Source organism: Scardinius erythrophthalmus (genome assembly GCF_964197995.2).
Source record: "Scardinius erythrophthalmus genome assembly, chromosome: 22".
Lineage (NCBI taxonomy): Eukaryota > Metazoa > Chordata > Actinopteri > Cypriniformes > Leuciscidae > Scardinius > Scardinius erythrophthalmus.
Window position 1 is genome coordinate 20,850,925 of NC_138242.1, and position 20,523 is coordinate 20,871,447.

The window sequence follows — 20,523 nt, forward strand, 5'->3', positions numbered from 1 at the left end:
CCGGTGGCTTCCCTGTTTGTTTCCCATAATTCAGAGAGACAAACAAAAAGCCCTTGGTCGCGTCTTTATACCATTATTTATATCAAGTCATAAATAACTATGTAATCATTTTTTGAGACATTTTTAAAACACAGTTGTTATACACCTGAGCTTTTTTAATTCACTGTTTGACATAATCAGTGTAAATGTATTGAGCTGTCGTAAGGTAAGGGATAGTAAAACGCATCTGCACCTGCTAGCAGTGCCTTGTAGAATGACTGTGTATTTGAACTACTGTATTTTAATTAAAAATCCAGTCCACATTTAATGATTTACCATGGGAATTTATATCCAAACTTTGCTAATGTGGTCCAGTTAAGTTGGAACTAATGGTTACGCTATCGTACAGTCACAAACCCGTGGTGGATTCCTTTTCACTATTAAAACTGTATAAAATTAATGTACCTTTCGTTCAAATTCATTTCATATCAACCATGTTAAACTGTAATGTAATGTTTTGTTATAATATGCATATCATAGTAAAATAAGTAGCAGATAGTAGTAATAATGTAGGTCTTTAGAGTGCAGACATAGACTACCAGCAAAACGTTTGTATACACTTCACTAAATATATATTTCTCATTATCTTATGAATGTTTTGATCAAAAGACTCATGCTAAAATGCTTGAACTTAGTTTTTTAGACATATACATTGTGCCTATGAATTTAATCTGATTTTGTTCAATGCACTAACTAATAGCCAGTATTTATGTTACAGTATTTATTAATCTACTTACCATTACTTCCTGAAATACAACGGTTCATGTTAGCCCATGTCCATTAAATAAAATTTAGAGACAACTTTTGATTTTAATAATGAATTTGTATGTTGAAATTAATTAACATACGATGCTTTAGAAATCTTTTTCAGTGTTAGTTCACTCTAATGTTGTTAACAAATGGAACCTTATTGTAAAGTGTTACAAAATAAGCAATAATAAAGTGAAAATATGAATATTAAAGCATGAGTAGATGTGTCTAGCCTACATTTTTGCCGCTAGTTTAGTTTACATCCACAGTTGCGGCTATACATTTGAAAGATTCTTCTCATCAGACATGCTACAGACATGTGCTGTAAATGTTATTTTTAATAATTATCTGTATCTTCCCTCTGCTTTGTGTTCAGGATGTGTTCTCATAGAAGCCTCCGAGGAGCATGTCACTGATCCTGTTTGCCTTTGTGGTCCGGGTCAGGGATGGACTCCCTCTCTCCGCTTCCACTGATTTCCTGCATAACAAGGAACTTCAGGAGAGAAAGCAACAGCTGAAAGTGATCTCAAAATCCCTATGTTTATTACCAGATAGAGGGACAGTCAGGGGCCATGAACTCAACATTCAGTAAGTGTACTCTTGTTTGTGGACAACTCTGTCTTTTAGTGGTCATGGAAACCAAAATGCTTCAGCTTCAAACCCACAATGTGTGATCCAGGAAGTGTTGTGCTCTTGAGCAGTGAATAGTGAATAAGTAAAGTGGCAATAATGTTTTGCACAGTTCACCAAAAATAAAAGTTTACACAGATTTAATTTAGCATCAAATAGGGTAAACCCAGAAAGTCTCACATTTGACCTTCCATCAATTTGTCTTGTTAGTTTGTCACTTAAAGGTACTGTGGATGAAAATTAGCCTCTGGTTAAATCCGGTACATTGCACATTTAACATTTATGAAAATTGTGCATGGTCTCTTTAAAAAAAAAAAAAAAATTGGTAACACTTTACGATAAGGTATTAGTGTATTAACTAACAAGAACTAACCATAAACAATACATTCGTTACTGTTTTTGTTAATCTTTGTTGGAGTTGGTTTTTAATAAAAATTCAGCTGTTCATTGTTTGTTCATGTTAGTTCACAGTGCATTAACTAATGTTAAAAAAAAATATGTTGAAATTAACATGAACTAAGATTAATAAATGCTGTAGAAGTATTGTTCATTCTTAGTTTGTTAACTAATGTAGTTAAATAATGTTAACTTTTAAAAACCTTATTGTAAAGTGTAACCGAAAAATTAAATGCATAACTTAAACAATGCAATATTTAAAAAATGTTTTAAATGTATGTAATCAGGGACCCAGTACAAGCATATCTGTCATAATCTTGTATTTTTAGCTAATCTGAATCATGAATAATTCTATTCTGCTGTCACCATTGCCCTGTTAATGGGGGAGAAGGACAACATACAAGCCTATTCAAGTTCATTCCTGATGTAATGCCAAATTTAGCATTTTAATGAACAGTTTATCATATGTCTTTCATCAGCATCGTGTATCAAACCGAATTTTGTGACATGAGTGTACTGTTACACCTCTTAGTGTTGCCAAATCAGATACAGGAAATATAAGAATGTACCTGGCCTTGTGTACCTGCATTCCAGAGTCCGAGATAAGCCAAGGAAATTGGTGGCCGTCCTGTGAATTCATTTGTTAACTAAGTGGTCTCTCTGTGTGTTGTAGCTTCCTCTCATCCGAGGGTGTGTCGTACATGACCGTATGTGCATGCAGTCTCCCCGCTGCCACGGCCTTCTGCTTCTTGGAAGACTTGCGCTGGGAATTCACAGCATGCTTCGACAACTCTGCAGTGACCCTGGCAAGCAGGCCGTACCCATTTCTGGAGTTTGGTAAGGTGACAGAAAAATGCATAGGATTGGATTTGATTCATTAAGTGTATTTAAACCATGAATATGAAACAGAGCTTGAGTTTAAGATATTACATTAACAATTGCACTAATAAGCTGCTCGCGTTTGTCTGATGGTTTAATTTCAGATAGTGCCATTCAAAAACTCCAGCAGCATTATAACCAGAAAGGGGGTCCATTTCTGGAGGTGACCCTGGCCGAGGTGCAGGAAGACCTCAGGACCAGCCCCCCTCAGGTTCTCACCATGGAGGACGTGGCACTCACCAATGGAGCAGCCAATGGGCATGTAGAACAAGCAGCTGCGTCAGGTTTGCTATAGTGCCGATTGCAGTTATTTCATAAGGGCTGCAGCAGCTTAAGTTGGGCAGATATGTTTTGACTGATTATTGATCTCTGTTGATTTTAAAGGTCAAAGTCAGAGATTGGAACCAATCTCAGCACCAGGGATCCTCTCACTGGTTCTTAACATCATGTGTGCTGCCCTCAACCTTATACGTGGTGTTCACCTTATAGAATACACCTTTCAGGTAACACTGTGGTCCAAGTGTTGTTGGATGCAGGTGTTCATTTAAGAGATGTTATGGCTGATAACCAATACATTGCCAGTATCAAAATGTTATACTCTTCCGTCTAAATAAAGTAAACATATTCACTATTTTGTCTAAATTAAAAATTAAACACTAAAAACTAAAATCAGATTATTTAAATGCTTCAAGTGAATTTAGGCATTATAATGTATATTATGTAAAATGGATATTCATTTGTATTAATTTTACTTAAGTTTACATTTAACAGTTATGAAATTATTAGTGTTTTTAAAGATTATATTTAAGCAATTGTTAGATGGCTAAAAGGTAATCTAAATATAAAATTAGTGCATGCATGAGCATGCAATTAAATATCCAGTATTGACCTATACTGATTTAAAAAATAATCTATTATACCAGCTGATACTCTGTATGGTACTGAATAATCTTGTCATGCAGTAGCAGATATCCATGGTTTATTAAAAGCTGTATAGGCGGGCATACCATAAAGTCATTATTTATATTTGTACACTTTTTTTTTTTGCCTAGCAGACATATGTATGTAGGAATACCACAAAAGGGTGGCATCTTGGGTAATAATGCTTTTTTTGGGATGGAGGACATTCATATCTTGTTTCATATCCCTTTTGTTTTGTTATTGTTTAACAAAAACTTTTAAAAGTTGTTTTCATTATTGGAAATAAAGCTGAAAAAATATGTTAATAATATAAATAATATAAAATAAGTTAAAGTAAAAAAAGTTATAAAAAAGACATAGCAAAGTACTCAAACGTAAACTAAAATTAAAATTTTAGCATAAAAAAAATAAAAAAAGCATGAAAATGAAAAAATAAAAGATAATTCAAGATAGTAATTATTTACATGTAAGTCTATAAATAATAATAAAATAACACTGGTACAAAATCCCTATAATAACTCCTGATATGTAATTAATTAATAAATTAATTGATTCATTATAATTAAGTGATTAAGTTTTTATTTATGATATGACACCATTTTTTACAGGATGATTATGATGGTTTGTGGAATGTGGTGGCTTTTCTTTTGGCATTTCTCTGCTGTGTTTGCCAGGTAAATTGCATTACTACTCTTCATGTGGCATTTTATAACACCTGTAAATGCACACGAAGCTGCCTAACTCAAATTTGTGTCTCCTTCCCTACACAGTGTCATCTGTACTTGTTCCATACCTGCCAGAAGAAATTGAAAGCCTTCACTCTCCTGACTCTCATCATCTTATGCAATGCTTTTCTCTTTGGCCCGAGGAACATCTGGCAGCTGGTCTTCCACATGTCCGTGGCCTGCCTCTCCACGCTGCTAACCCTCCACCGCAAACTGCTGGACAGGAACATGGACTGTGGAGTATGAGGACTTCAGCAATAGGGTGAGATACTAGTAGAATGGAGGACACTTTTTACTCATGGACTGGTGGCTCACGTAAACTGACATTGGTTTTCGCTTTAGCTCTTGCTTTGATCTAATGGTATGATGTTTATTTTGTATTACATTGATGGTGAGTGCAATGACGTTTTTTACAGGGGTCTTCAAATACATTGATGAAAAATCAAGTTGTTAATGACATATTGTGAGTAATATGGGGGAATTGATGAACAGACATGAAGCAAGCAGTTTGTTGTTTCTGTTAAGTTAATTTAATTTTATTTTATTTATTTGCTGCAAAATAAGAATACTTACCATTGTTTAAGCTAATTTAAACTTAAACTTTTTGTAGGAAGGGTTCATTTTGTTGCCAGGTTAATTGTTATAAAACTATAAAATCTCAAAAATTTCGTGTAATTTACCTAAAGTGGGCGTGGTAGTGAATCAGTATCAGGTCATTTAGAAGGAAAAAATGAAGGAAATTTAGCCATTAGCCATTTCAGTCTTTTTAAGCTTAAACATGATCTTTTTTTTTTTTTTTTCTTTTTTTTTTCGGACAGTGTCGTTTAGTTATGGCTATACTCCACAATACCTTCATTTTTTTTGGATTATATTAGTACTATAATTTGTATACAAAGCACATTCATGTTGGTCTTAAGACAATTTTGTGTAGCCTTTCTATAATACTCAGTCCAAAGACTATAAATCTGGAATCATTTCAACAAATTATCATAATACTGCATTCATTCATTAAAGGTATAGCGGAGGATTTTTTACTTCCGGGTGGATCACCTATACTATTGGTCCTCCTAATTGTCAATCATTCTGGTGAATCAATCAAACTTTTCAAAAAGTGGAGAGGGCGGGTCTTATCTAAAATTCGGAAAGATCCTCCGCTATACCTTTAAGTTGGCAAGATGTAGAGAAGAAGAACAGGTGCTTAAAAAGTTGCAGGAGCTTACAAGTCTTAACAAAAACAGATTTAGTATACATTTTAGTGTTTATTTAAAGAGGCTAGTTTACATATGTAATTATTTATTTGCACTATTATTCTTCATGTAATACAAATCACTATGGACAAAAACCACTAGAGCGTTTGTTTGTTTATTTTGCAGCAGGCAGTATTATAATTTGATCATATTAATTTGATGATAACTTAATATTGAGTTTATATTTTATGTCATATCATTTTACACTGACGCAGAATATTAAGTTTGTGTCACATCAATTAATCGCGATTAATCACATACAACATAGTTTTTGTTTACATAATATGTGTGTGTATATATATATTATTATATACTGTATACACACACACATACCACTACTTTTATATACTTTATTTATACATATATAAATACACAGACAAGAGATAAGCACACACACACACGCACATGTATAATATATATATACACACACATATATTATGTAAACTTTTATGTTAGATGTGATTTATCACGATTAATTGATTTGACAGCACTAGTTTGTACACTGCATTTCTGTTTATTGCTAATGTCATGCACTTGCTATTATTCCTCAAGCAATCCACATGAAAAATTTAAGTTCATTGGAAGTAGTTTGCAGGCAAGTAATAAGTGTAGATATAATTATCTGAACAATAGTCAAATTCGAAAAGTTTTTGTCGAGGATAACATTTAGTGCTGTGGTATGCTACAGTATTTTCATCTGTCAATGCCTTATTACATTATATAATTACAGCTATCAAAATGGAATGTGGAATGAGAATGTATGTATGATCATTTTAAAGTGTCAATCTAAACAATTTAATGCTAATTGTAATAATTGTGCTGCAAGGGCTCTGTTTCTATTGACTGATTTCTAGGTTTTCTTTCCAGGATAGCATGAAAAAGTAAAGTGACGTTCCATTTGCAATCATGGGTTCTTGATACATTTTTACATTTAAAATGAGCTTTTGATTGAAGGTTACTGAGATCGCAGCTCTCAGCCTTTTTAATGGATACATATTTACTCACTCCTCATATAATACACAAAGTACTATGTTTGTTGAATCTATGAGATATGTATTTTTATAATAATAGTTTTTCATGTTGTAGATTAATTGTCTAGTTGCACAAAAGAGAGAACCGGTATTTAGATTAATTGTATGTCATGCATATGTGACCCATGTTTTTATAAATCCTCTTTGTCAGTGAACTGTAATTGGTGCTGGAGGTTATTACTTAAACACTTACAATAGTATCCAATATTGTCTTACATCCTACATTTGATTCAGATGATGCATACATTTAAAACTTTTTCTTTTATCAAGGACTATGGCAATTTTGTCGTCTTATGTTCTGCTTAATGGACAAATACTTTTAGATAGACATTTGAATTGGTTTTGTTTCACTGGAAAACTGCTCTTTTAACTTCCAACATGAACCTCCAGCAACCAACTAAGGGGCCGTTTACACGACACTCTTTTCAACTAAAAACGGGAAACTTTTTACGCGTTTTGGCCATTCATTTACACGACAACGGCGTTTTGGTGGCCTGAAAACGCAATCTTTTGAAAACGGGTTTCAAAGTGCACGTTTTTGAAAACGATATCGTTATCATCCATGACAATGTGAATCTGTGAATGCTTATTACGTGTTTAATCTATAGGCATGCGCGTTTGGCGCGAGTGCTCTGCCAACTACTTGTCTGGCATGCATTTCTAGTCGTTTTCATGGATCCGTTGTCGTCTGTACAAAGAAAAACTTTCCGTTTTAGTGCATCGTTGTCATGTAAACGTACCCTAAGGTCCTCTAAAATGTGAGCAGATTTGTGTGCACTATTCACATGTTGGAACTTGTTTGTTGCTAAAACGGATTCAGAAATTTCATATAAATCAGCAGCTGAACATTATTAGTACACTGTGTGTTTGTGTTATTTGGTTGTTGGGAAAAAAGATTTGCTTGAGCATTTTTACTGGTTGAAGCTATGTTAATTTTTGAATAGAAAAGAATTAGGCCTAGACGACTTATAGCTGACTAAAAAAAAAGTTATTTTGATAATTAGCTTAAATATCCTGGGATGTTTCAGAAACATTCATGTTGACACTGCAGGTTCACAAAAAAGTGTTAAATTGACTCTCCTCAGAGTTTGAGTGTTAAAATTAACACTGAAGCAGTGTTAAAGTTAATGAGATAAGTGATTAATTGCATGATGATTGACCCTTAGTGAAGACATCTGATATTAACAATCAGATTCAATGAAGGAAAGAGTCGCCTTTTTAGGTCACCATTATGGAGGTCAGTGATTACTTAAGTTGAGCTGTTGACTGAAAGCAACTCACCCCACATATCTTAAAATATTTTAGGTTGGTTTAGGTGGCTAGCCAGGTATGTTTCAGTTTAGTTTGCGCCAACCCTGGGTTTTAGGCACCATGTTCATCGCCAAAGTAACTCCACGGCTAACCTGGTCCGGGGCAGGTTATGTTCCAGGTAAGAGGTTGCAAACCGAACTTGGATCAATCAGCTGTGAGCAAAGTGACATGTCTGATGCGATAGTCACTCCACCTGTTTATACTCCAAATTAAAGGTCACTACAGAAAATTAATTTTAAAGACTGGCTTTTAGTAGCCTAATGCTTATTTAGAATATTAATTTTGTATGATATAGATATTATTTATACCCTTAATCGATCAAACATGTACAATTTTAGTTTATACATCATTATTATGCAGTTTAAATGAATAAATGTATAAAGGAAATAGAAATACGCTTTAGAATCAATAGCTAAAGCTATAAAATGACTACATGTGAGCTTAAATGTTCAATTCTCTCTATACCTTTATCAACTGTATAAATTAACTTTACAACTTTTACTTGCACTGATATAGCAAGGATTTTTCTTTTAGTTGTCCTCTTCTTGCTGTGTAAATTTGTTTAAATTCTTAATATCTCTTAATATTCTGCAGAAGAGAGAAGTGAATTGCGCCGCTTCTCTCGTGAGAAATGAATCGCAGTTTCACTCTTTTTCACTCACGTGATTGGCTGTTTGCTACTGGTGTCACACCTAAACTTCTAAACTCAGGATCAAAGCCTGAGTTGACAGAGAAAGCTGATGATCAGCATCATGGTACCAACAAAGCCTGGTTGGATTGGTTTGCTTTTCTCAACTCGAAACTAATCCTGTAACCCTGAGTTTGTTCAATTACCATCATGGTACAGGACCCAGGCCTATATGTTTCCAAACAAACTGTTTTAGAATGTCTTAGCTTCACATTCAGAATTTCTTATGACCATAAAAGTTTAATTGTATTGTTTTGAATTTTTTTAATCGTCTCTGAGTGGACATTTTTCTTGTAATAATTCATGTGACTATAAACATTCATATCAGATGGTGTTTGTAGGGTTGTAATATATGTATCAGAACATTGGGTGGCAGTATAAAACTATAGTGTCTCATAGGCTGAGGGAGCTGTGTACGTTTTATAGGCTCAGATGATTGTCAACAGTGCACAAACATGGATTAAAAAGGTTTAGTTTACTTTTCAAAAATCTTTGTTTAATATAAGGTAAAAGTAAAGATTAGGTAAAGATAAAAGACAAAAAGGTCAGATGTCTTTGGGTTCAGCTAGTATTGCTATTTTGATTGAGAAAACCCTGCATTTTCATGTAGGTTTCATATCCTCTCCTTTGATTCTTTTGAACTGAACATATGACCCTGTTGTGTGTAAATAAAAAAAAATAAAAAAAAACTGCTGTTGACTTTATATGATAATGAGGTTTACAGTTAAAACTTAAAGGTGCTCCAAGTGATGTTGGGTGACGTCACTTCTTGTTGACGTTCAGAGTATTGTCAAACAAAACGGAGGCTAGCTCGACCCTCCCTCCTCCTCATCCCGTCCACTCCCCCTCCCTTCCGTGCTTCCTGAAACAGTCATGAACCATTTAGAAAAAACAAACTGGTTTTACCCACCTGTCCAGCAAAAACAGAGCCACCTGAATTTCGGATTGGAAGCCCTTCTGCCGGCGGAGTTCTCACCAAGCTTTTGAATGCTTTTCCAATGTAAATTCGGGACTTTGCGCGTTCCTTCTCCTTTTCCCTCTTCTTTGTTATTTGTTCATCGGAACGTCGTCTCTTTGGTCGTGTGTCGGCCATATCAAAATTCTCAAGAATATACCATTTTAACATTAGTCGTTGTTAGAACATCTCTCCTCTAGCTAACTTCCCTCATGCTTCTCTCTCCTCCACTCCCAACACCCCCCTTCATGTGCACGACATGTGCACTAACCCCCCACCCCCAAATCATTCTTGTCGGTTATTGGCTGGAACACTGTTTGTTGTGTTTCATGGTCCAGGCTGGGCCAGTTTGTTTTTCTTGCCGTTTGTGGAGCCTGGGCTGTCTACAGAGGTCGCGTTTTTTTTACATTGTGTTCAGGGGACAGGCAGCTAGCGGATAGTGAGGAGATGTTTGCTGTATGTGACAAAAAATGGTTTGGCCTAAAAAACGCATGACATCGCTTAGAGCACCTTTAAGCTGAGATCTGGGACTTGTGTGAGTGTAATTTCAACTTTATGATCACTTCTGTTGGTCCATCCTCTTAGGCTATGATCTTTATTTACGGAGATTAGGAAAGTCTTGTGAGTAATGCTGCCTTTTAGAGTGGCAATGCTGACCAAGGAAAATGGTGTAGGTCACTGAGTAATGCTGGACAAGAAAAACAGTGCAGGCATTACACTTCCAAGTGTTGCTGTATCTTGCCTGGCAATGGTGCACTGAAAGCTTGGCAGTATTCACTCACCTTCAGTCCAACTGATTAGTGCAGATGTTTGGTTTGACCCAGATCACTCTCTACTGCACTGATCCATTTCATTTCTGTGTTAAACAAGCATGAGAGGATCAGTCCTGGTGTTCTGATTCTCCTGTTGGCGCTCACAGGTCTGGTTTGAGGGCGTAGTCATAGAGAAACTAACATCTCTTTTACTTCCAGAGAAGTTTAAGATGCCTATTCAGAGCACCTTCGGAACAAGATCACAGTTGCCGATGTGACACTGCTTCAGATAAAATCAGCATGAAACTTAAGCTGCGGTAGTCTTTTCTTCCCTATTGAGACGTAAATCTGAGTGAAACTGCTTCTCAAATGAAAAAATGTAGGGTGGGATTTGATTTTGTCCATCAGGATTTGATTAAATGGTTGTTGCTTGCTATTGCTGTGATGTCATGTGAGTGACAGTTTGTCCCGCCCTCGTGCCAGTAAACATCATCAGAGAAGAGGGATGGGAACTTATTTTCTTTTAAAGATTATGAGGGCATGTGAATAAAAATAATAATAATAAATAAATAAAAAAGAATAAAATAAGAATGGACAGTTTTGACTATGATATTGAATAACGTACATTTTAACTTCAACCTTCAAGCTCCTCCCATTACGTCCAGAGAAGAATATGGGCGTCAAGCTCCACCTATTGGCTCTGCAGTGAGCCACCTCTCGCCACTTGGCCAATTAAATTTGAGGACCAGAAGTAAAGGTCCGTTCACATTAAAAACGATAACTAAATTAGCTTCCACCAGGACCATAGCTATGGTATCCGGGGCCCTGGTGCAGGTTGTTGCTGCATGCTGGATTCTGATTGGCTGACAATGTATAAAACTTTCTGAAAGTGATACCAACAATATATATTGCTTTTTGTCATTAATCAGCTGGAAAAAAATCGTTCACAAAGTGATTTAAACTATGTTATCTCTGTGCCATTATTGTTACAGTTGTGGTGTGGACTCTGCTATTCTTTCATATTTATTTTCATCATTATCATTGTAGTTATCATCCTTGGTGCAAACAAGCCTTAGAATGGTTATTAAAACTTTAGTTAGTTGTCGTTACAGTCCCCAGTGTGAACGGCCCGTATTGTTTAATAAGGAAAGATGCCTTCATTGTTTTTCTCAGAAATTGTGAAGGAAGTTAGTCTTACTGAAGTTGTGCCTCACTTTTTCCTCCTCAAAGTTAAACGTTTACTTAGACCCTTCGCACTGTCTTAACAAAAGGGTGATTAACAACACGTTAACATTCTTTCTGAATGATAAACGCGGATGTCCTCAGAGAAAGACATAGTGACATGAATCATTAATCTGAGGATTAATGGTTTGGTGAGATAGTTGATTTTTTTAGCTTGCCTTGCTCTACTCACATCACATCACATAGGCCTACTGTAAATTGCTTTGTGCTTCACCCATATCTGATGTTTTATTCAATATGAGAAAAACATTTTGTTTGAACTTATTTTGTTTGAGCATTGCCTCCATCAAGTGTTTGCTATTCAAATTCAGAATTTTAGGGAATTATTTGTTACCTCTCTCTCCCCCTGTGACATATGTATTGCATTCCAACTTGTGATTGTAAATTCATTCATGCACACATGCACCAATCAGAAAAAGGAAATGGATTTTTCATAGGTAAACACGTGTGTCCAAGACTGTCAAAACAGTTTCCACACTTGACACTTGTCCATGTGAAATGCATTTGTACTGGAAACGCACTTGACACGGCTCTCAGCTGGACTCTGGACTAGTGTTGAAATTATCATCTTCACCAAATAAGCTTCTAATAATGGCATTCCCACAATGCTTGGTGACCGAGTGTCAATTGCTGTTATTCTCAGCCTCATGATTCAGATAGGACCAGAGGAAGGGATCCTGCACAGCACACAAAAGAGCCACAAGAACCATGTCCGGTACTGTACCATCTCCATCTTTTTTTACAATAATCTTTGTCCTGATAAATCATTGTGCTTTCAGTGAAAATGAGACACTGCAGAGACCTTTTGTTCTGTTTCAAACACGAGACGGAAACACTAATTGAGGCAGTTCTTTGGCAGCATTGTGAATATCTGATTTAAACAACGTTTTTTTTGCATTGATTATATATCATGAATGTATAGAGATTTAATAAAGTCAGTTTATATGGCCTAGTTTTGTTTGAAAGACAGTGATTTACTGAATATTAATCATTTTAAACATAACATTAAATAGATAGTTTGGCACAAAATGAAGGTTTATACCCATTGAGATACAATATATCTTCTATCAGAGATACCTATCTATACCTTCTATCAGGTCAAAATGGACCAATACTATATGACTTTCTTTTTTGAATTGAATACTGTACAAAAGATGTTTCAGTGCCTAGTCTTTTTTATTGCACTTTTTTCCATGCAATGGAAGTGAATAGTGACTGCCATTATGTCTAATAACATGTCTTTGAACAGCATGAAGTGAGTAAATATCTCTTTAATGTTTTATATATTTATGGAATTTTGCAGACTTGATTATGTGAGTTTTAAAAATGATGCCTCACAAACATCAGTGTGACCCGCCGTACTCTAACGTCCCATGAATATTTTATACCTCACATACCAAGTATTCTACTGGGACGTTGTATTCTGCCCTACAGTTTCGGTCTATTTAGAGGTTGCCAAGACCACATTGAAGATCTGAGATTCTAAATCTACACTACTTTTCAAAAATAAAACTTTTTTTTTGCACTATAATTTTTTTTTTTTTTTTTCATGATTTATCACAACAGGTTTTCTTTTGTCAATCTGCTTAAATAATTTATGTGGTTGAGATAACATAACATTTTGAGTTTACGTTGATAAAACCAAACTCCATTGTATTAACTCAATTTTTTTTTATTTCATAAGACTGGAGAAACTGGAAGAACTGGAAGAGAGGGCTACTCTCGGATAAAACAAAGGAAATTAACATTTGAACTCTCTAGCTAAATTACCATCCCCATTCGAGACACGATCACACTCGAGTTGATCACATCCCAATTTACACATCATTCCCTTAACCCATCCCTACCTGAATTCACCCACAAATCTATATGGTTTAATATGAACAATTATCATACAGTATTAAACTGTACATGTTTGGTATCATTTGAAATGTCTCAGTGCAACTGGTACAAAGGTCTCATTCCTCTCATACCAAAAAGGTAATAAGGTGTGGAGAGTTTAGAGATATCTTGTTAAAGGAGAACTCGGCAACTCTAGCGAACTCTAGTCACTTCTTCGCTGATTTTCCCTTTTGTTGTCGCATGTTTTCCCCACGAGCTCCCCCTACAGCTGTGGTGGTGCGTATATTTCACAACACGGTCGTAAAAAACTCAGCCTCCTCCCCCTCTCTACCGCTGCTCATGTGCGTTTGTTATGATCGGAGCAAGCCAACTGTATCGTGTGGAGCTTTGTCTACTGAGGTGGGTAAAATCTGGTAATACATCATACATGCGTGTGTGTTTATGTCGAATTGCCGTAAAGCAATTCGTGTTTCGCGCTCGCGCTCGTTCTCGTTCTCGCTTCTCACGAGACTTCCAATTTCTGTCTTGCCGGGACGGTAGTGCCCAAGTTGCAAGGTTGGTTTTCCGCCTGGGAACGCTGGGGGGAGCGGGGAAAGTCACCAATATCACCAGAACAGGTTGTTTAACCATCCAAATGATTTCTAGACAGTTTTATTAAGTTAAAAAAGTTACCAAGTTCTCCTTTAACTGCTGTGGGTGTGCCCCCATGTAAATCAACCCTTGTCCCATAAGTCTGGGACCGCAATTTGTTATTATAAGACAAGTAAAGTTGGTTGACTTATATCTGTAGTAGGGGCCATACCTCTACTGAAGTAAACATTACTTTAATTTCAAGTGTATGCAATCACGGGGCCTATACCAAAGTATCTTTGACTGTGTAAGCGTGAATGCGACCGATCTCAGGTATATAGCAATTACCTCTGTTTGTGATCGTGAGACCCACGTTAAACAAGGCGTGAGGACCTCTGAGCGACATCGCTTCCTAATATGAACGGGTAAAATATAAGAGTTAAATAGAACAATCAAATGTATTGCTAAACTATTATATAATTGACCAATAACCAATTGGCAATCTAACTTAAATACAAGGTCATGATAAAATGGAGTCAGATATAAAATGGAGTCAGATAAAAGCTTAAATGGAATTAAATTACTTTGCCACGCGGAAAGACAGTAACGCGCAGAGACCTTCATCCCAATCTATCGGATGCCGATATTAGGCCACTCTAGACGGGCTTACAATTTCAATGCACTTCAAATTTTAAGGCAACCAGGTTACTTACTTTAAGTTAAACCAACAATATTTTTTGTGGAAAGAAATTAATATATATTTTTAGAAAGAATCAAAAATTCTATTTCAAATAAATGCTGTTCGTTTGGACTTTCATCAAAGAATCCTGAAAAAAATGTATCACAGTTTCCACAAAAATATGAAGCAGCTCAACTGTTTTCAACATTGATAGTAATAATAAAGGTTTCTTGAGCAGCAAATTAGAAAGATAATGTGAAGACTGGGGTTTAATTAGAAAGCAGTAGTTTTAAATTGTAGTAATATTTCAAATATTACTCATTACTTTCAATTTATCTGTTTTACTAGATTTTTGATCAAATAAATGCAGTCTTGGTGAACATATATAAGATACTTCTTTCAAAAACATTTAAATATCGTACTTTTGAACAAGAAAAATGTAAAACGTAAAAGTAAAGATATGTTATGGCATTAAAGGGTTAGTTCACCCAAAAATGAAAATTATGTCATTAATGACTCACCCTCATGTCGTTCCAAGCCTGTAAGACCTCCGTTCATCTTCGCAACACAGACGCGCTACGCAAAAACACTATGTGAACTCACTCGAGGCCTAGAGAGAAGGAAATAAATAGTGGAATAAAGTCGTTATTTTTGTTTACTTTTTGCGCACAAAAAGTATTCTCGTCGCTTGATAAACTTAAGATTGAGCCACTGATGTCACATGGACTACTTTGATGATGTCTGTACTGCCTTTCTGGACATGGACAGTATGCCGTCCATTGACTTTCAATGGAGGAACAGAAAGCTCTCGGACTAAATCTAAAATATCTTAAACTGTGTTCCGAAGCTTACAGGCTTGGAACGACATGAGGGTGAGTCATTAATGACATAATTTTCATTTTTGGGTGAACTAACACTTTAAATGAATAGTCTACACTCTTTCTCACTGTTCAAATAAGCTAATTATGACATTTATCATGCGACTCCTTTGCACAAAAGGTCAGATGTTCTTGCTTTCCAAGCTCAAGCTTATCATCAGGTTTTACACAAACTTGTGGAGTTCATTAAATAAAAAAAAAGGGACAAACCAAATGCTAAGAAAATCTGAAATCTTTTCATAGTGGCCTCAGACTTTTGGTCACCCTCTGTATAGCATTATAAGAGTCTTACATTTGAAATTCATTATGAAACTCCAGATTCTTAGAATTCCAGACAGCATGCATTCTTGATGTATAGGCTAGTGATGAAAGGTCAATGACTAATATTCTATTTTATCTTTAACTTTGAATTATGCTTTTAAAATAATTTAAATGCCACTAAACGAGTCTTAAATATAAGTTATACACCCACATATGACATATGATAAAAGCTGTGGAGCCTGATTTATAGACGCTACTGACTAATTTATCTGGTGGATACATATTATACCAGAAACTTCCTAAAATAAGATTGTAGTTACATAAGCCTTTTGAGAAATTCATATTAAAATATAGATATTAGAAATATATTAAAATGACTATATAATATTAAGTTATGAATAACACTTCATTATTTACCCCCACTGCAACTTAAGTTACAGTGTCTGGATTTAAGCTTGAAATAAATACTCCATACAGGGACATTTCAGGGACTTAATATGTAATACTGATGATTTTTAGTCTTAGTTTTTACATGTTATACAGTACACAGGTTAAAAGCATCAAGTCTATTTTTGAAATGAGTCCATATCTTTTAAAATGGCATGTCTTCATGTTGTTGTGAAAGCTTTGCATTTCATTGAGACAGAGTTTTCCTATCAGTACCGCAATATCAAACCCTTCATTAAAGAACAAACAAAAAATGAACAGAGAAGTCCTTTTGAGAGAGCTTTGCTTTGTAGTGCTTACCTCCTGAATCTGAAATGAACACTTAAAAGCAAACTTTTAAGCACAGGAGTTAACTCTCATTTTTATAGGAATTTGAAGTCATTGGTCTGATGCAGTCATACTGAACAAAGGAACGCTGTTTGTAATTAGAAATGGAAATTAAGCTGTGCGATTTTTATCAAAGACTTCAGACGTTGATGAATCCTACTCGGTTTAATCGCAGTAGAGTTCTTGCTGGTTATCTTAAGCTTTGCTTTGCAGCTCCTTGCGGTTTATTTTTTAAGCACACCATGACTAGCTCGTGCGTAGAATAACAATATGCACTCACTAACAGATTAGCTTTGTTTAAATAATAATAACTGATATCAAAGCCTGTGAAAAAGATCCAGAATTTTTGTGAGAGCGCCATTGACATTTGCATAGATATTGCAGCATTGGCTTTGCTAGCGGTTCAGAACAGACACTTTTTCATCCTAATTTAGAAGGAGATGCGAATAAGCCTATATGTTTTGCTTCCTAGTCTTCCTCAGAGCATGGTATAGGCACCAGTCTGTGTTTGATGTTAGAGGTCTGCTCCATTCATGTGTGAAATTCTCCACCTCTGGAAAAATCAAACACATAAACCCATTAAAACTTGTGCGAGTTGCCACAGGGTGAGTCCGCTCCACTGAGAGCGCATCTCCCTTGGAATTTGGGAGGAAATGTCAAGCCATCTTTAAAGTAGAAAAAAATTATGAAAAAACATAAATTATTTCACAGCTGGCACTTAGCTTGATTCTGTTCGTTCATTCACTCATCTCTTAATGACTTGCTCTTTTGGATTGGGCTTAAATCAAATCTAAATGGGATAGTCCACTTCCAAGTGACCTCAAGATGTACGTTAAACATTAAAATAAGTTGAAATGACTGCAAATCAAGATATTTCGTATTTTTATTCACCTCCTCATCATCTGTTGAAGAACCATATTGAAACCCTAGTTATGTGAGAGAGCCTAATTTTAGAAATGTGACTTCAAGACCTGGAAAAAGTACGTTTTGGCACCAAACGCAATAGTAATGAGGATAATAGCATGCATTGGTGCAGTTTGGAGGGTCTGTATTGGAGACACATGAGCTGGCAAGCATCTGGTGATGACAAACAAAGCCTCACACACCATTATAATAATTAGATTTAGGCTACACATCTGCCAACATGTACAAATAAATGTTTACTAATTAGAAATAGAGAGTCTGGACTGGACAATATGTGACATGATGGTTGTGGTTTAGATTCCTGCAAACATAATGCACATCTTTATGACTCACCTTTCTATTCACCCACACAGCATGAATTCACTTCAATTAAATTTAAAATTTCAAATGTGTGTGGTATCACAACCTTGGCGTTGAATAGCAAAAGAAAAAAATGCATGTGCAATCCCAAAAAGCCTTGTGAATAAATGACTGCAAACAGTGGCAGCATAACATTAATGAATCAAATATTTTCTTGACTCATAATATACACATCCTCCCACTGTGCAATAGTCTCTTAGCTATGAAAGAAAGCTTTGAAGCATATAATTGGTCCAGCACACAATTTACAACCCAGACAAATAGGAGTAAAGCAGCAGTCAAGCATATGAAAATATTACAGGTCTCATGCAAGAATCAAGTATAGTCTCAAAGAATGAGGAATGAAAAAGAAAACAATTCTGTTTAAGAACATTGTAAAAACACACATGGATGACCTTGCCAGAGATGCTGAAAAAGCTAGACGTGGCACAACAGTCAAATACATCTATCTAGCTCATGTTTACATATAAAACATTTAAAGTAGAACACTGCAGAAAGCAGATGTGTTCGGACAGCCACAAAAGACGGCATACTCTACGCCTACTGAGTCTGACCTAATGCCTTATGGGAATTGTGCCAGCCAGACGGGATTTCAAATTTGTCGCTGAAGACCCTTGTTTGGTTTGAAGATGAAAAAACGTACCAAACACAATGTTCTCTTGCAATTCCTGATTTCTAACACACGCTCACATCGTTCGGCGTGGTCTTGCGGCTTTCCGAGCAGAAACGAAAGTCGCTGCTCTTCGTGTTTTTCCGTCGGCTCCTTTCGAGTTCATATGTAAATTGCACAATTTTATTTCATCCATTAGATCGAAAGATCTGATAAAGCCCATACATTTACACACCCTCCCCTCGAAGAAATCAGGACAGAAGTGGTTGAAAGTGGACAAAGGAGATGGATTAAAGGGTTAGTTCACCCAAAAATAAAAATTCTGTCAGTAATTACTCACCCTCATGTTGTTCCAACCCCGTAAGACTTAAATTAAGATATTTTTGATGAAATCTGAGAGCTGTCTCACTCCTCCATAGGCTTCTATGTTATTGAAACTTGCCGGCCCAGAAAAGTTATAGCCTAATAAATATAGTAAAAAAAAAAAAAAAAAATAGGCAAAAAAAAAACCAAATAACATATAACAATAACATATAAGCCTATGGAGGAGTGAGACAGCTATTAGATTTCATCAAAAATATCTTAATTTGTGTTCCGAAGAAGAACGAAAGTCTTACGGGGTTGGAACAACATGAGGGTGAGTAATTCCTGACAGAATTTTCATTTTTGGGTGAACTAACCCTTTAAAACACCAGGTGTAACATGAGAATGTGTCTCCCTCATTTATCCTTACTGATATTGATCCGATCGACCGAAACACATTTTTATACCAGGTATAAACAGAGCCTTAAAAATACATATAGCACGAATGATATTTCTCGTATCATTTATACGCCAAAATGAGTTTTTGCGTACATATGATCCGCAGTTTTCGCGTGCATATGATACGCACTTTATGGCGTATATGCACGCCCTCCTCATCCCTAATCCTACCCAAGGGGTTTACAGTGCGTATCATTTGAACGCAAAAACTCGTTTTGGCGTATAAATGATACGAGAAATATCATTCGTGCTATAGATACGCACTTTCATGAGATCGTGTTGGCTTTCCGCGACGGTCCGTGCACGCTGTATAGGCTACTTCGGCCGTCCGCGTGACGTCATTTTCCTGACTACTGAACTAGGGAGTTCATTGAGACGAATGGAAGTTCTGAAGCACGAAACTTAAATCACCCTTAAAGTTTAATCTTCTGGTTACTATTAGGAGCCTGAGGATTGTTGTGTTTCAGGTGTGTGTGGGACTCAAATGCGTCTCATCAACACGAAGCCTGAGGCAAGTCAAGCTTTCTCTGATTGGATACTGTCTGACAGGTCGAGCTCCAGTTGTGGTACCAATCATGACTGCGAGGGTGAAATCAGTGGCTCAGAAATGAAAGGATAGCAAATTACCAGATCATCTCCCATTTCTGCTGAAATCACATTAAGTTCTTATACAATGTCATGCTTTTGCTGTCAGGCAAGGCAATGACTGAACTGTTATCTGCTTAGATTTCACAAGGAGGAACATTTCTTTCAATGGCAGTGTGATCCAGCGTTACGATATCACAGATTTGGCATATTTTTAAAGCAGGTTTGATCCAGCTCAAAGCTTTGAAACAGTGGTTGTGCTGACCCTCCATGGGCACTGCTACATGAATACTGAAATGTGGCCTGTGGCTATAGGCACGTTAACAGCACCAACAGATGGACAAAATCCATTCTGTTATAATAAAACAAATTTTAAAGAGTTAGATCTGGCAGAAATAGCTCCATTGCAGGTTTCCACTGTTCACAGTGTATATATCTGAGAAACTTGTATTGAATCACGCTGAAGGGAAGCTGGGACGGATGAAATATATTTGTCTCTTGAGCATTCTGAAAGCTTTATTTTTCATGTATTTTGTTATCAGCACAATCTGACCTCGGCAGATGGATGATCCCTGACTGAAGCAGTGAACCCTTCCAAACAAAAACACAGATAAGTATACTAAACTGCTAGGATGGAACAGAAAAAGAAAGAAAAAAACATCGAAAACGAAAATACAGGCACTCTGCTCTTTTTACATTTTATTGAATTCAG

The 20,523-nt window shown here is 36.0% G+C and overlaps 1 protein-coding gene across 2 annotated transcripts; it reads left to right on the plus strand.

The window, feature by feature from the left end:
- Nucleotides 1–5: 5 nt before the first annotated feature.
- Nucleotides 6–20,452, plus strand: sec22c (SEC22 homolog C, vesicle trafficking protein). Of its 2 annotated transcripts, XM_081352142.1 has the most exons (8): nucleotides 6–205; nucleotides 1,166–1,377; nucleotides 2,489–2,652; nucleotides 2,799–2,978; nucleotides 3,079–3,197; nucleotides 4,224–4,289; nucleotides 4,386–4,602; nucleotides 20,354–20,452. In XM_081352142.1, the coding sequence occupies exons 2-7, from the start codon at nucleotides 1,196–1,198 to the stop codon at nucleotides 4,584–4,586; spliced, it is 912 nt and encodes a 303-aa protein (XP_081208268.1). In that variant the 5' UTR covers nucleotides 6–205; nucleotides 1,166–1,195; the 3' UTR covers nucleotides 4,587–4,602; nucleotides 20,354–20,452. The 2 variants fall into 2 exon arrangements, with proteins under 2 accessions (XP_081208268.1, XP_081208267.1); XM_081352141.1 differs by lacking the exon at nucleotides 20,354–20,452 and having other exon boundaries at nucleotides 4,386–5,000.
- The last annotated feature ends 71 nt before the right edge of the window (nucleotides 20,453–20,523 follow it).

Coding starts and splice junctions, on each gene's coding strand:
- sec22c (XM_081352142.1), top strand. CDS start 1,196: ATGTCACTGATCCTGTTTGCCTTTGTGGTCCGGGTCAGGGATGGACTC. Junction 3,198..4,223: donor TTATAGAATACACCTTTCAG/GTAACACTGTGG, acceptor CATTTTTTACAG/GATGATTATGATGGTTTGTG. Junction 4,290..4,385: donor TTCTCTGCTGTGTTTGCCAG/GTAAATTGCATT, acceptor TTCCCTACACAG/TGTCATCTGTACTTGTTCCA.